This window comes from Pteronotus mesoamericanus, unplaced genomic scaffold (assembly GCF_021234165.1).
Source record: "Pteronotus mesoamericanus isolate MK-2021 breed Mesoamerican mustached bat unplaced genomic scaffold, CSHL_Meso_final contig_90, whole genome shotgun sequence".
NCBI classification, from domain to species: domain Eukaryota; kingdom Metazoa; phylum Chordata; class Mammalia; order Chiroptera; family Mormoopidae; genus Pteronotus; species Pteronotus mesoamericanus.
The window spans coordinates 38,646,971-38,662,666 of NW_026555277.1; the positions used below are offsets into that span (position 1 = coordinate 38,646,971).

Genomic DNA, 15,696 nt, shown 5'->3' on the forward strand with positions numbered 1-15,696 from the left:
AGCACTCCTCTCTTGAAAACTGTTGCAACAAATATAAAATTATTAAAGATATAGGAGATAGCACTACCATTCAAAAATTGTACTGATATTTATAAATTATTCCACCCAACATCAACAGAACACCTATTCTTTCAAGGGTACACTAGAACACAAAAATAGACCATCTGCTGGGGATATAAGGCATGAGGTTTGCCCAGAAAAAGTCCAGCCATTGTTAATAAAACAAGAACAGTTTGCACAACATCAATATAACCTGGCAGCCAAGGAAAGTAGACTGAAATGTGCATACATGAACAATGACAAATTCACTGTACTAGTCAGGGAGGCAGTAGATGCCAGTGAGCATGAGTACTGTGTGGCTGTCAAATTTAAAATGACTGAGCAACTAGAGCAACGAATCTGCATCAAATTTTGCAGTAAGCTTGAACCTCCCTCCTTGGGAACTATTCAGATGATTCAGAAGGCCGCATCTATGGGCAACTGGTGACTAGCTGCTCCATTACAACAAGGCGCCCACTCATGCATCACATCTTGTACAGTTTTTGTGAAACATTAAATCACCCCGGTGACTCAGCCCCCCTACAGCCCAGATTTGGCGCCCTGCAACTTCTGCCTTTTTCCAAAACTAAACTCATCTTTGAAAGGGGAAGAAATTTCAGACTGTAGGTGAGATTCAGGAAAATACGATGGGGCAGCTGATGATGACTGGGAGAACTGTGTGAGGTCCCAAGGTGACTACTTTGAAGGGGACCAAGGTGTCATTATCCTGTGTACAATGTTTATTTTATCCTGTATCTCTTTCAATAAATGTCTCCATTTTTCATATGATGTGGCTGGATACCTTGTGGACAGACCTTGTACATTTTCACCCAAAGAATTGTACGCAACTATTTATGGAGCTTCGTTCATAATAGTCTCAAAATGCAAACAGCCCGTATGTCAATCAATAAGTAAATTCATTTTTAAAATGTGTCACAGCTATAAAAATGGAATATTATTGAAGATACATACAGTAACATTAATGAATTTTAAAACTTTATGTTGAAGAAGTACACATAATTCCATTTATCTGAAACTATATGAAATACAGTCAATCTATAACCACAAAATGTAAATCAGTATTTTCTTAGGGCACAAACAAGTAGAAAGATATCTTGGGTTCATGGGTCAGAAAAATTAATATTGTTTACATATCCACTCTGTCGAAAGCAATCTGCAGATTCAGTGCAATTCCTATCAATATTCCAATGGTATTTTTTCACAGAAATAGAACTAACAGTTCTAAAATTTGTATGGAACCAAAAAAGACCCTGAATAGCCAAAACAATCTTGATAAAGAAGAACAAAGCTGGAGGGATCACACTTTCTGATTTCAAACTATACTACAAAGTTATACTAATCAGTGTTGGCATAAAAATAGACACATAGACCAGTGGAACAGAATCCAGAGCCCTGACATAAACCCTTGCTTATATAGCTCACTACTATTTGACAAGGGAGCTAAGAATATGCAGTGGGCAAAGGATAGTCTCTTCAATAAATGAATGGTGTTTGGAAAAGTGGATAACAACATGCAGAAGGATGAAATTAGATCCCGATCTTACACATCTCACAAAAATTAATTTAAAAATAATTAAAGATTTAAACATAAAACTTGAAACCATATAATGTTGGTTTCTAAGGTTTTAACTGTCACTTTACAACCTACCATTTTGTGGTATTTGAAGATGTTCCAACAAGAAAGGAAAACTATTACAATGCAAGAAAAAAACAATCAAAAGCAGTTGTGTGAAGAGATCAGTGACTTCAGCTTTATCCAGGAGCTTACTAGGAATGAATCTCAGGTTTCACCCTCAACGTATTAAATTATAAACTACATTTTAACTAGACGCCCAGATGATTTTTATGCCTATGGAAGTTTGAGAAACACTCAATTAAAATATTTCTGAATAGATCAACTCCCATAATTACACTTGTAAGGATTAAGTGAATCCAAAAAAAAAAGTCAGAAAAAAATGGGCACCTCAACTAATGCCACTTTCATGAGGCTGGCTTCTAAACCATAGCGATGCACAGGGTCCAGCAGAGGTAATGCCTGCTTGAGTGTGGTTGGTAGGGTAATACTGTGGGTGTAATAATTTATAGTTTTAATTCAAACATGTCATCTAAAATGTCATATGGTGTGCTTGAATGTGGTACTGTTGTTACAGGATTACATGCTTATGATTTTGTAATAAAAAAAGGACATTATTTTTGCCAGACCCTGTACTTCATATTCTGCTCTCTCAACTGGAATAATACTGAGTCACTTAGAAGGCAGAACACGGTGCTCCCGTCAAATGCAATTTTAGCCAGTTTAAGCCAATTAAACCTTAATTTCTTGGAGGGCAGAGTCCCATCTCACAAAAGAAGTAGTATAAACTAGCAAATGCCGTGTCACTCATGTATACATGGCCAGGCAGGTGGGAGCCGTGAATACAGTTTCTCCATCGCATCCCTGCCTGCTGCCAAAGCCGGCGTTTCCTGGCAGCCAGGCCCGATCCGCCCACCGGACACCGGCCAGGCGGGGCCCGTAGGTGCGGGTGGGAAGTTGCCTCACGGGGGCGGAAGCGAGCGCCAGGCCGGGGCGGAGTCGCGAGCACGGAGAGCGTTGCGGAGGGGGCGGGGCCGAGCCGAGGCGCCCGCAGCGGGTGGGACCCGGGCGAGCGCGGCTGACCTGGGGCGCGCGATTACCGCGCAGTTCGCACTCACCGGTCCGGGGCGGGAGGGGTGTCCAGCCGCTGTCCCGATGGGGCTGTGCTTCCCCTGTCCCGGGGAGTCCGCGCCTCCCTCGCCGAACCTGGTGAGTAAGGCCGCGTCTGCCGGCCCGCGCCGCGCGCACCTGTCCCCGGGACAGGCTCTCCGCCAGGCCCGGAGCGGCGGGCACCTGTGCGGGCGGTTGGACGAGGTGGCGCGCGCCGGGGAACCCGCGGGTGGGCGCCGTGGTGGAGAAGACGTGTGGTCGCGTCCGGAAGGACCTTGGGGACCTGCCAGCAGGACTTGGGCCGCCGCCTGCGCGTCGGTCTCCCCACTTTGATTACAAAAAATTGCCCAAAGGCAGCTCCGAGGTCTTTTTCCCTTTCGCGACTTTGGCAAAATTGGAAGTTGGTAGGACGCAGGCGTGCGCCAACGGTGCGGTGTAGGGGTCATTCCTGGCGACGCTATAGACGGAGTTAGGGTCTTCAAAAAGGAATTCCTTTCTTCTAAACTGAAGTGTTGAATCTTACAATAGGAGATGTGCATTCTCCTGTGTCTGTACCAGCTGTTTAAAGAAGGTGCTCAATAAAGCCCTTTATACTCCTGAGCTTTATTGGATAGTTTATTAGTAATTTCCCTTCAGTATTTCTCTTAAGTTCCTCCTTTTTAAAAAATAATTATTTTATGTAGTACAGAGCGTACAGTTTGTAAAGTTGCCGTATTTAGCAAATAAGACTACAGGACGCCCAGTTAAATTTGAATTTTCAGATAAACAAAATACATTTTAGAAATAGGTTTGTCGCATATAGTATTGAGACATTTATACTGAAGTTATACATTGTTTATTTGAAATTCAGATTTAGCGCTTGTGGTACACTGCATTTATTCTTTTTGTAGCTTTATTTTTAACAGTATCTTTACACTAACACGCCCTCCTGGGAGCTGATAACAGAAAACCTAAATTCCTCTCTTCTCTCCTATCTTGCTAAAAATTCGTGTAAAGAAATTAGGTATTTAAGGAAGTGCATTAACTCTTCAGCCATTTGATAATAGGTACTAAAAATGACCTGGAAGTTGGTACCAGGGAGTTTACCTTGTTTTCTTGCTACTGTTGCTTTTAAATGTTGTTTTTGTTTATCGGGCTGTTGATAAAATTCCAGTCTGTAAGCATTTGTTAAACCCTCCACCCACTCCTACAGATAACCACGTGGCTCACTTTGTGACTTGAATGTCACTTTGTTGTTTAGGTTTTTCTTGACCACACTATATAAAATAGATCCCCTACTCTACCACCCACCCATCCTTCCATTTCTTATTCTTTTTCTTTCCTAGGCACTTACTACTGTCTGACAGACACTATTGACTTACATTCGATTATATTTGACTGTGTGCCCTCAGAATTTAACTTTTGGTTGGAAACATCAATATGTTTTCACTGTTCTATCCTCAGCACTCAGAAAGGCTCCTGAGACATGTGATAGGTGCTCAGTAAATAATGTATTTGAACAATGAATGAATGAATATATATAGAAAAGAAGGGAATTATTAACACAACTCACACAAGTGTGCTACTTAGTGTCTTACCTAAAGATGTTATAATTAATACATGATATAGAAAATTACAATGTCGAACAGTTGTGAATACCCTACAGTTAATGAGATTCGCTCCCTTCATTCATGAACCTTCCCTAAAAACACCAGCCTACTTCAAACTCCTTATAACTGGTAGTACTGAACCTTGTATTATTAAATATTATTTGTTTTATTGCCCCAACTTGCATGTAAGTCTTTTATAAACAAAAGCAAGTAGATTATTTTATAGACCAACCTGTTTTATATATATGCATATATAATATCAAGACATACAATGTGTATCTCATATATATATGTCTCAGCATGTCCTTGAAAATATGTTAATTAATTGCAAGAATGAAATTCAGAAAGTTGATTATTTTTTAAATGTAAATAACTGACATTCTTGATGGAACATATTGGGCCAGTACTAAATATTTTTATAAACTGTTATATTATCTATAAGAGATCTATAGGTATGTAAATTATCCATGATAATGTTTGGTTTTTATTTTAAAACATTTTTTATATATATTCTTTAGGAAGAAAAAAGAGCAAAGCTTGCAGAAGCTGCAGAGAGAAGACAGAAGGAGGTGAGAGTAAAAATGAAATTCTACCTAGAGAATTAAGTTTGTACTTTATTCTTTTCTTTTTTAAGATTTTACTTATTTATCTTTAGAGAGAGGGGAAGGGAGGGAGGGAGAGAGGGGAAGAAACATCGATGTGATAGAGAAATAATGATTGCCTGCCTCTTCTACACACATGGACCGGGATCGAACCGGCTACTCAGGCACGTGCCCTGACTGGTAATGAACCAGAGACCCTTCCCTTTGTGGGATGACGCCCAGCCTTGAGTTGTACCGGTCAGGGCTGTACTGTACTCTTGATAAATGTCTATGACTAGTAGTATTCTCTAATGAAAATGGTATCGGATAGCTTTTAATTTATATTTAAAAGTAATTATTTTTCAAAATGATTTCTGTGTTTCTATAAATTAATGCATTTATATCATTTAATGTATGAAAATTATTATACAGATGTCTTCTCTAATGTGTGATGCCCCTTTAGTAACATTATTCTCTAGGATAAAATGACCCTGCCTTATAAAACACTGACAGATATGAAATAAGTTGAAGGGGAAGACTGCATGCTTGCAAAATACCTGATGAAAACATGACTTTTATGTAAAGCTGTTGTAAAAACAGTCTAAATCTTTGTTACCAAAGTAGACCAATACCCCACCTCCAGAGCAAACAAAACAGAACACTTGGATACTGAATTTTATTGTTTATATCCCTTAAATTTCTTAAAGGCTGCATCTCGGGGCATTTTGAATGTTCAGTCTGTGGAAGAAAAGAGAAAGAGAAAAGAAAAAATAGAAAAGCAAATAGCTACATCTGGGCCCCCACCAGAAGGTGGACTTAGAGTAAGTATTAAAATTTATTTAAGATTTACTTGGAATTTTTAAGAACTTCACTAGCAGTCCATTAAAATTTCCTCTTAAAATGGATTATCAGAATATTTTGAATTAATTTAAAAGCATGAATAATATAGATTGGAAGAAGTGTCGGTTTATTTGGACAGTCTAGCATTTGCTTGGAATAGGTTCACTTTCTTTTTCCCAAAATTCAAATAGATTTTTCCTGATTATATTAATACTTTATGTAATTAATACTAATCTTAACTGTGAAGAGCATTCAAATAATATGAAACAGCATAAAGAAGTTAAAATCACTCAAATTCTGTGTCATTTTGAAACATTGTTTCTTATTTCCACTTACACATCAATCCTGCTAAATTGGACTGCACTAAAAATTTGTTTTTATAACCTGCACTTTTTTCACTCAGTGATTTGACATTCTTGATCTTTTCATTGTCATTCATATCAAAGTTAGGTAAACGTTCATTTGGACAGCATTGTCCAGGAGTGAGCGAGACGCGTGCATCTCCCAGGGTAGCGGCTGGAGCCCTTGACACTGGAAATATAGTGGCGGGCAAATCAAGTAACGTCCTTGAACTTGGGAATCTTAACAGTCTAGTAGGACTATAAAGGTTTCATTTTACATGTTACAACTCAGAAAAATAATGGTTCAGATACTAAGATTTTATTCTTTGGTCCATTTTTAAAGGAAATTCCTTTCTCAATGAAGTATATTTGTGAAAAGGACAGTGTTCTGAATTTTGGTCAATTATATTTAACTTTTCAATAATTTATGAGCACTTGTTTAGCCAATTCACTGTCTTTTTCAATTCAGTTCGGTGTTTGCTCTCAAACTATATGTAAATACTGATGTGTTTGTGGGGCAGGCAATTTAGGGACATTCTAAGTGGAGGTGATTCTGGCTCAGGAATATCACTTAGAGATAAGATTTATCTGTGTTTTATAATTGTATGTTACTTTATCTAATTTCACTTATTAAATTAATACTTTTTTATTGTTAACTTTTAACAATATATAAAATAACTGGTTTCAATATTAAAGTAAATAGCCTTATTTTCTTAAAATATACCCCCAAAAATAGAATGGAGTAAGGTTAGTATCAAGTAAAACAGGTGGGAAATACAGGGTAAAATTGTTATCAAAAGTATAGATACTTACTTTCAGTTATGTTGAGATACAGATCTGTGCACCAGGTTTTACTTCATAGAGAGTTCTCAAAAACAATTTGTGGAAGTCAAATTATAGGACTGGTAATGATGCTGAGACCTTCTGTTTTGTAGTAGAAGAAAAGGAGGTACTGAGTGACTTGTCACATATAATGTTATAAGTAAAAGATACTTTAAATATTGTCACACCCCCCACATAGTCATCTCCTGACAAGCTCTGCCTCTTCCCAGGATCATTGACGTTGGTATCATGCACTGTCTTTTGGACAGGCAGCCTTATCTTAAAAGTCAAGGCGACGATGGCACAGGAGGAACAGCAGACCTCGAGTGCTGTGGCTCTCAGCCCTGGCTGCACATTAGTGTCAAGAGGAGCTTGCAAAAGAGGCTAAACTTTGTGCCCCACCTCATATAGTCTGAATCGCTGAGGGGGGATGCGGCCTTCAGTACTTTTTTAAGCTCCCCAAGGTAATCTAATATCAAATCAGATTGAGAATCACTGATCTAGTGTCCTTATCCCTACTCCTAAGAGAAACATTGTGGAAAACAGAGTCCTGTGGTAAAAAAATGTTTTAAAATTCTGTATATTAGGTTGTATACTATATCCCTTTCTTGAAAAAAGGGCACAGTATTCAAGTCTCTAAGGTGGAGTGTCCAGCCTTTTGGCATCTCTGGGCCACACTGAAGAACAGGAGTTGTCTTTGACCACACATTAAATACACAAACTAACGAAAACTGATGAGCGAAAAAAGAAGTCGGTGCATAATTTTCATGATATCTGCTGCCACAGATGAGCAAAAAAGTCCTCACATAATAACCCTAATTATGCAGTGGCCCTTTCAATAATCTTTTAAAATCATAGAGCAGGTCCCAGGTTTTTGATCATTCATATAGAAAATAGACATATCTAAGTAATAAAACATCATGATTTTTTTAATATTTTTGTATTATAAAAGTAAAAGAAAAGAGAGCAACATAAAACTAGTGGGATGTTTGACATTGTATTTGAGAAACTAGTGCATCAATATCTGGTTTGATAGAAGTAGTTGTAATTCTCTGAGTTCTCAAGGTGCTCACCAGATATTTTGGTTCTAATTTTACTCTCAATGTGTTTCATTCTTGAAAATAGTTGCTTGCAAGTGTAGGTGCTGCCAAATAACATGAATAAAGCGTGATTGTGAAGCAATGGATATTTGTCTCTGGGAAGACAGAACCTATAAAAGTCCAGGAAAGAGATACAATCAAATTTTTCTTTAACTTGAATGTCAGATTGCAGCTCTATGCATTCCATTTGAAAAATGGCAGCTAACATATTTATGTCGACTGAAAATAGAGTTGCAAATAAATAACAATGTTTTAAGTAAATTTACAATTTTGTGTTGGGCCACATTTTTAGCCATCCTTGGCCACATGTGGCCCATGGGCCACAGGTTGGACACCCCTGCTGTAAGTTCTGCAATAAAGAAAAGCAAGATTGCGTGAAATAAACCTTAGTTTTAAAAATGTATTTAAATACATTTATACACATACCAAATAATATTCCTTGGATGTTCTTGGAAAACACTACTCAGTAGACTTAAAAATAACTCTGATCCTATCCCAGTGGCTCTTTCAGAACTTGTTATTGCAGATTTAACAGATTTGATTAAACAGAACAACAAATGGAATAGTCCCTCCACTCAAGCAAAGAAAAGACTGACAAACCATTATTTAATAATTTCTACCATTTCTTGGCTCTGTGCCTCAAGCAAGTATGCCTGTACTGTACTTTCATTTTGTAGTTCCATTGTTGTTTTTATTTAGTGGTGGTGGATTCCTTTTTTTTTTCCCCCTTTAATAATTATTGGATATTTGAGATTGAGCTGCCCATTAATCTGACCTGATATTTTGTTTTATTTCTTTATATTTTTAAACCATCATATATCTTATGTCAGACTTTTTACTGTAAAATTTTAGTAATCACTGCTATTCACAAAAATCAGTTTGCATTTGCATGTCCCAGCAATCAATCTTTTCAATCTCATGGCACATATAAACTAGTTACTAAAACTCTGCAGCACAACAAAAAATATATTTTTTGCCAGTCTGACAAAAAGAATAGGTATAATTTTGATTCTTTCACACCAGATGGCTCTTGTGTTAGCTGTTGTCATTTTTTTATTTGACAATCTAAGGGAAAAGAAGTCAGTGCCACTGACTAAATAGTAGGGTATTGCATGCTTTTTCAGTGTGCAAGAGAAATATTAATCGGTTGCCTCTAACACGCCCCCAGCTGGGAACCTGGCCCGCAGCCCAGGCATGTGCCCTAACTGGGAATCAAACCAGCAACTTCTTTGCTCCACAGGTCAGTGCTCAATCCACTGAGGCACACCAGCCAGGGCAGGTATTAACATGTTGTAAAAATTATTGTGGCACACCAGTATTGCCTCAGCACATTGGTTGAAAATCACTGGCATATCCCTTTGTCCTCTCTTTGCCTGTTTATTCACTTGAAATATTGTTATATAACCTTAAATAAAATTTACTTTTCTCTGTATATTTTTATTTTCTAGTGGACAGTTTCATAAAGGACAATATGAGTTGAGAGTCTACTGCCAATAACTAGTATCTGCAATCAAGTGGACATCCTCAATTTAACTTCTTCTCTTTGAATAAATGAAGATTAAGACTTTGTAATTTCAGTGCCCTTAAATGCAGTGCTTTTTCAGTATTGAAATATTGAAAGTGCTTTTGATTTTCAGACTTAGAAAATGGCCATAACTTTCATTGAATACTTATTTTCCTACATTTGCTTTTTTGCTGATAGTGGGTAATATGCTATTTTTAGTAGTGAAATCTAAATAGTGAATATGTATACATCACATGTAAAGATTCTGCATAACTCAAATATTAAAATTTGCGGTTTTATTTTTCCTCCTTTATAGAATGGTCTACCTATTTATAGTTGTGCTGCTTAGCCATATATTTCCTTTGTTTCATTATATATGAAGACCTTTGCTTAAACTTATGGACTTAGTGCCTTTAAACTGATCATCAGGGAAAACCTTGAAAAATCATTCGAAGGGATTATATGAAGGAACACTAAATTTTTATAACTCATTAAGTAATGAATATTTGTAGAAAATATTGAATTTCTCCTAATTTATTTTTTACTTGTATAGCTTATTGCAACATACTATTTTACATTACAATGATTTTTTTTGCTTGCTAAATTTAAAATTATATCAATCAGTGATACCATCAGAGGGCAGTGATGTACTGTTGTACAGGATCAGGTTCAGCTCTCTGAAGATCTTTGTAGCAACTGAATGAGTTAAACTGAAAATCAGGGTGGGCTACACCGAGGGGTAGTGTACTTGTCCAAGTTTCATAGATTTTTTATTCTTTTGTATTTATTTAAAAATGGTCGTAAGATTTATACAGATGTGAAATTGCCAAAGCAAATATGAATGCATGAAACATGTACTATATTTTAAAAGGACTATTTTAAACATTAAAATATTATGAGATTATTCTATGTTATGCATAGTCATGAGCTTTGTAGATTTTTATTAGTAACATGAGTTTTACAGCATTTTGTTTTTTGCATTTTTTTCTTTCTAATGTATACTAAGCTAAAATAGAAAAATTGCTATATCTTTTGATTAGCTATTGTGGTTGCTCTTTTGGATGGCAAGGCTATAATCTGAGCCCTAAGTTAGAATTTGCAGATACTAATAGAGACGAAATTAAATAGACCAGCTTATTTGATTTTTAGAAAGGAAACTGAGCCACTGTGTCACTCACCCCTACCATAAGACTTGTGTTATATTGCAGTGTATTGTATACGTTAATTTTAAAGAGTTTGAACTATAATATAGGTCTTTTGACTCATCATTGAAAAAATAACCCTTTCTATTATGGCATGAAATATTTCATGATATCCATGCAAGACATATAGTTAGGCTCAGTTTTCTTCATCCTTTAGAGAATTAGTGGTATTTTTGTTCATAAAGGATAGTGAAACTATTGAATTGCATTTTAGAAATAAAATTTTGACTTTTATGAACATGATTAATTTTTCCAAGGTAGAAAGGTAAAAGAATCATTAACAGCTGAAAGGATATAGAACCAGACGTATCCTTAAACTGTGCAAATCCTTCCTTCTGTTTTAACATAGAAACAACAGTTTTCTCTCTACTGCATCCTAAAGTATGACAACTTGGGTTAGTGTAAACAAAAGATTTATATCTAGGGGATAATTCCTTATTTCTAATAGCAGTTTATACGCAAATACCATGCTTACGTACTGTTGAAGCATGAATGGTAGGCTGGCCTGTCGCTTTCTGGAACAGTGGGAGGTCCTGCTCCAGCCACTCATGACCCGCCTTCCTGCATGGGTGTGATCAGCTTCCCCAAACCTCCTGGGTCACGTGGACTAAGAGGTGCTACTCAAATGTTAGGAGCAGTGTTAGGAAGGGAAGGGGGAGACTAAATTCCTGACAGGAAACTGGCAAATTATTACTAAAAAAAGGAAAATTTGTACACTCCTATAGATACATCCAGGCATCTCCCTCATAAAGTTATGAGTGGAAACCTTAATTTGGAGCCAATTTGCCATAATTCATAACTTAAATAGGAAAACGTAATGCTTAATATGGCACCCAAACCTCATGCCCAAATTACTAAAATATTAAACAGTAAAATGCATGTAGGTAACTATTGTGTTAAGACGAAAAATACCTAAATCACTGCTTTATTATTCTAGTCACCCAACACTTAACATAGCTGGTGACAAAAAGTTACGTATTATTCAATGGCCTCTCTGTTGACACTGCATGTTTTATTAAGCATCTATATGTGACACTTCTGCCACTTGTGTTTAGAATGTAATTAATAGTTTTCCCGCACATGGTTTTGTTAGAAATTCTGTACTGTCATATACGGATATAAATACACCTTTTTCCTTTATAAAAATTGGCTCTGGTTGTCTCTGTTTAACCAAATTTTATCTTCACTGTATCTTAAATATTTAGAACTTGGGTTAGTGGTTAGGGAACCCTCAGCAACGCCTTCATCTCTTTGGGAGTAATGAGAACAGTGCTAAAAACTGTTTCATTGGTCCCTGCAATCCCTGAGTTTACAGATGGGCATGTTTCTTCTCCAGTGCTCTAAAGAAGAAATGATATTATTAGTCTCTTGTTTTCTTAGAGAAATAATACAATAATAGATTCTAGCTATCATTCTTGGTATCCCAGGAGAATTGACATAAACCTTGAGTTTTCCTTTTCTCCAACAGTTCAACTTCTTTATTTTCTTAAAAGAGTTATGCCACGCCCTTAGGGAAAAAAGTAACTTGTTGGTCTGAGATTTGAATAATAACTTCAGCACAAATAGATCAGTAAGTTTGGTAGGTATACATGCTGTGTTGAGAACCATTCCAACCCATGGTCAACCAGAGAGATGTGAAAAAGCAGCATCATTGAGCTATTTTTCTATTGCTGGCTTTGAAGATGGAGGAAGGGGGACACGAGCCAAGGAAACCAGGCAACCTCTAGAAGGTGGAAAAGACACATGGATTCTCTTCTAAGGAAGGAACACAGTCCTGCTGACATCTTGCCGTTAAGCCCAGTGAGACCATCTCATACTTTCGACCCACAGTACTGCCACATAATAAATTTGTGGTATGTAAGCCACTAAATTGCTTGTCACTTGTTACATCAGAAAACAAAATACATGAAGAGATTATGTTGGGAATCATCCCACCTGGTTTCAGGGACTGTAGTAGTCTCACTGACAGGCTAGAGGCCCCAAGGCTGGAGCTGAGCAAGGAGGCCTTGGGAAAATAGGCCACTGAAGAGACAAAACCTGTCCCCCTGGCAGGGGCACAGCCCCTACCTCCCCGACATCACCCTGCTTGGCCCCGGAGAATGGCTGGTTAGTCAATGACAGGTAAGACCCCTCAATGGCAGAGGCAACCTAAGACAGGCACAGTCACATAGGGGCCATCACAGGAAGTACTTGGGGGCCACGGAGAAAGGGCAAAAGACCCTCACCCCTCAGCTTTGTCATGGCCAGAGTCCTCATTCTATCTGAAATAAGTCTCCTTATCTCTTTGCTGTCCTGCCCGCAGCCTGACAAGTTCAATGAAACAATACTAAAGGCAGGTACAGCCCTAAACTGGACTGGGTGGTTTCCAGGGACAATGAGGCCTGGAAAAGGAATGTATTAAGTCCTCTGACTTTGCTAAGAATGCCCTCAAGTACTGATGTTTGGGGTTGAGCATAGACTGTGATCAGTTGCCCAGGTTTCAGGGCTGAATTGGCACCACCCTGTCTACCAGACCCTGACCTGAGGCAAATCTCTTGTGTTCCTTCCATTGTTATCTATGATCTCTATTTTCTGCAAACAGCCTTTTGACATTGATTGATGAGCTTTGCATCCACACTGTATATCCCTGCGCCTATGGTTCTCGATAAAAGCCACTTCAAGAGGAGGGCTCAGGGCATTCTCCACTAGAGGGAATTGCCACCCCTTTCCCTGGCAGACAGACGGGAAAGTGTCTGGGACGACTTATTTCCCCATCTGTGACGACCCGGAGTGTACTCTACGGGACAGAGTCCGCCTTCTACCTCAAGATGAATATTATTTTTGTTAACCTAGACTTCTTTTCTAAACTAATGAAATTAATTTTAATTATTAAGGATGTAACTTTATAGGAAAAATTTAAGCACAGGGGAAAATGTTGATGGGAATGTTGTTGCCAATTACTACACAGAAATTCAGTATGAATATTAGTTTAGTAAAATAAAAATCAAGTCACTCTATTTTTAAGATGTTAAAATTATTCGCTGCTCTAAGGTAATTTTCATTTCCTACAAAACTTTAATTTTTACCCCAGAATGATTATCACCACTTAGGCACCACCAAATTACACTGTGCCTGTTGTTTAAAAACTTCCCAATAGGTTGTATATGCTTTGTCTAAAGCAGTCGTATGACATATACTTCCTCCCTGACTTTCTGGTGCAAAAGAAGGTGGATCATTTGAAAAGTGAGGAAATGACAAATTACCTTTGCCTATACTTTTTTATACTCAAGGTAGCACTTAAGGAGCCACCTATGGTAAAAACTAGACTCTCCCCTTAGATGAACACACACCACTATCCCTCAGCTTCCCAAAGTGAAGAAATACGAGGTAACTATAATTTGACTCTTCTGTAACTTTCGGGGGAAGATGCCACTTGAAGATTATCTTTATTTCAGAATGAAGCATTGATATCGAGACAGATAAAAATTTTTCAATTTATCTTTAATTTTTGAATCAGTGAGGACAATAATTTGCTGTTGATGGGTACAAAACAGCTCTGTCCTAGGTGTACAAGGGTATACATAAGTCTGTAACATTATTAGCTACAGTGAATTGACTTCACTAGACAGCATAGCAAAGTAGGATTAACTAAAGATATAGTCAATAAGAATGCTTTAAAATAACATGAAGTCAATGAACATTTGTACAATTTACTCTGTCAAAATTGAAACGTACGTCAGCTTATGTATGTGAATTACACTTTCAGTCTCAACACAGCTGTTTCTCAGGAATGTGTGGGACAATTCATTAGTGATTCTCTAAGGGGTGTACTGATAACTTCCAAAAGTACCCCAGATATTTGGTCATAGATAAGAGAATAACTTTAAGGCAACCTTCCAAGTGAATGTAAACTTTTCTGAAGTGGCCTTTCCAGGAAAGTATTACTGTTGTGAATACTCTGTACTTATTTATAGTGTGGTTGGATATTTTTAGTAGCACATTATTACACTAATTGTCACTTTTTAAAAATTAGCTTAAAAATCCTGAAATTATAAAAATATCTGGGGTTCTTTTACTCTGAAGACATAAAGCAGGCACTTTCTGTTTTCCTTATTTGTAAATCCTACATATTTTCTTCTAGTAACAGTTTTTATCTTTAGCTAGATTTGTATTTCTAATACTGTATTCTAAACATTTGTGTTCACCTATTGAGAAGTAATCATTTGCCTATGAATTTATCTAATCTAAATCTGAATTTAGAATTTCTTTTCATAGGTCATTTTCTACACAAGCATTAAAATAAATAGTGCTACTCTTTGAATGTTTTTCAAATATGACGGCATCTTCCTGTGTGTTACACCTTTTTCAGCAATTTTCAGAGCCTGGGAACTAAACTGACTACACTGGAGAAGTGGATACAGGCCATTACGAGAGTCCCCTTGTCATGACCAACTAGTTTCACTTAATCTCCTTCTTAGCCTTGTAATTGGCAGAGACCACCAGGTAATTATCTGGATTCATGTCCTTAAGGGTCGGAGATTTGCTCTGGATGGGAGATGTTTTGCCATCCACGCGGGAGATCTGCAGCATCCGGCAGGGGTCATGTTTCAACAAATACCCTGCAAAAGTTTCCCATCCTCCTCCCACGCGGACCATGACATGTTTGTTGTGCAGCATCTGAAATGAAAGAGCAAAAGGGTCAAATTATGAGAATTCTTACAGAACCTCAGGTCAACCTTCAGTTCTAAATGTTACTGGCTTTTGTCTGTCTTATTTTTTATGCCCCGTTGTTTATCAGCTGCACAGTGTCTGCGTCAGCATACCGTCTATAAAAGAAGCTTTTTTGCCACGCAAGTGGATCGGGGGTACACATGCCAGAATCCAGCCTTGCAATGCTATGTGAGTCAGGGCCTGTGTACAACCCCTTGATTGGTTTAATGTGTCTGGGGCCTTCTCTCTGACACCTGATATTCCATGACAGGCTCATCTCTGCCC

General features: G+C 37.6%; 2 protein-coding genes across 5 annotated transcripts in view; one reads left to right on the plus strand and one right to left on the minus strand.

Annotated features, from left to right (window-relative positions):
• Nucleotides 1-2,665: 2,665 nt before the first annotated feature.
• Nucleotides 2,666-11,840, plus strand: SVIP (small VCP interacting protein). Its single transcript, XM_054585984.1, has 4 exons — nucleotides 2,666-2,842; nucleotides 4,851-4,901; nucleotides 5,621-5,734; nucleotides 9,465-11,840. Exons 1-4 carry the CDS (start codon nucleotides 2,789-2,791, stop codon nucleotides 9,477-9,479), a joined length of 234 nt encoding a protein of 77 aa, XP_054441959.1. The 5' UTR covers nucleotides 2,666-2,788; the 3' UTR covers nucleotides 9,480-11,840.
• A 2,383-nt stretch (nucleotides 11,841-14,223) lies between these two features.
• Nucleotides 14,224-15,696, minus strand: part of GAS2 (growth arrest specific 2) — a 117,173-nt gene continuing 115,700 nt past the window's right edge. For all 4 annotated transcript variants that reach the window (XM_054585986.1, XM_054585987.1, XM_054585988.1 and 1 more), the window contains one exon: nucleotides 14,224-15,378. In XM_054585986.1, coding sequence (XP_054441961.1) covers nucleotides 15,160-15,378 — 219 coding nt within the window. In that variant the 3' untranslated portion in view covers nucleotides 14,224-15,159. The remainder of the gene's footprint in view (nucleotides 15,379-15,696) is intronic.

Excerpts from the sequence above, each read along its gene's own strand:
- SVIP (XM_054585984.1), top strand. The coding sequence starts at position 2,789 with ATGGGGCTGTGCTTCCCCTGTCCCGGGGAGTCCGCGCCTCCCTCGCCG. Across the intron at positions 2,843-4,850 it reads CGCCTCCCTCGCCGAACCTG|GAAGAAAAAAGAGCAAAGCT; the intron begins GTGAGTAAGGCC and ends TATATTCTTTAG. Across the intron at positions 4,902-5,620 it reads CAGAGAGAAGACAGAAGGAG|GCTGCATCTCGGGGCATTTT; the intron begins GTGAGAGTAAAA and ends AATTTCTTAAAG.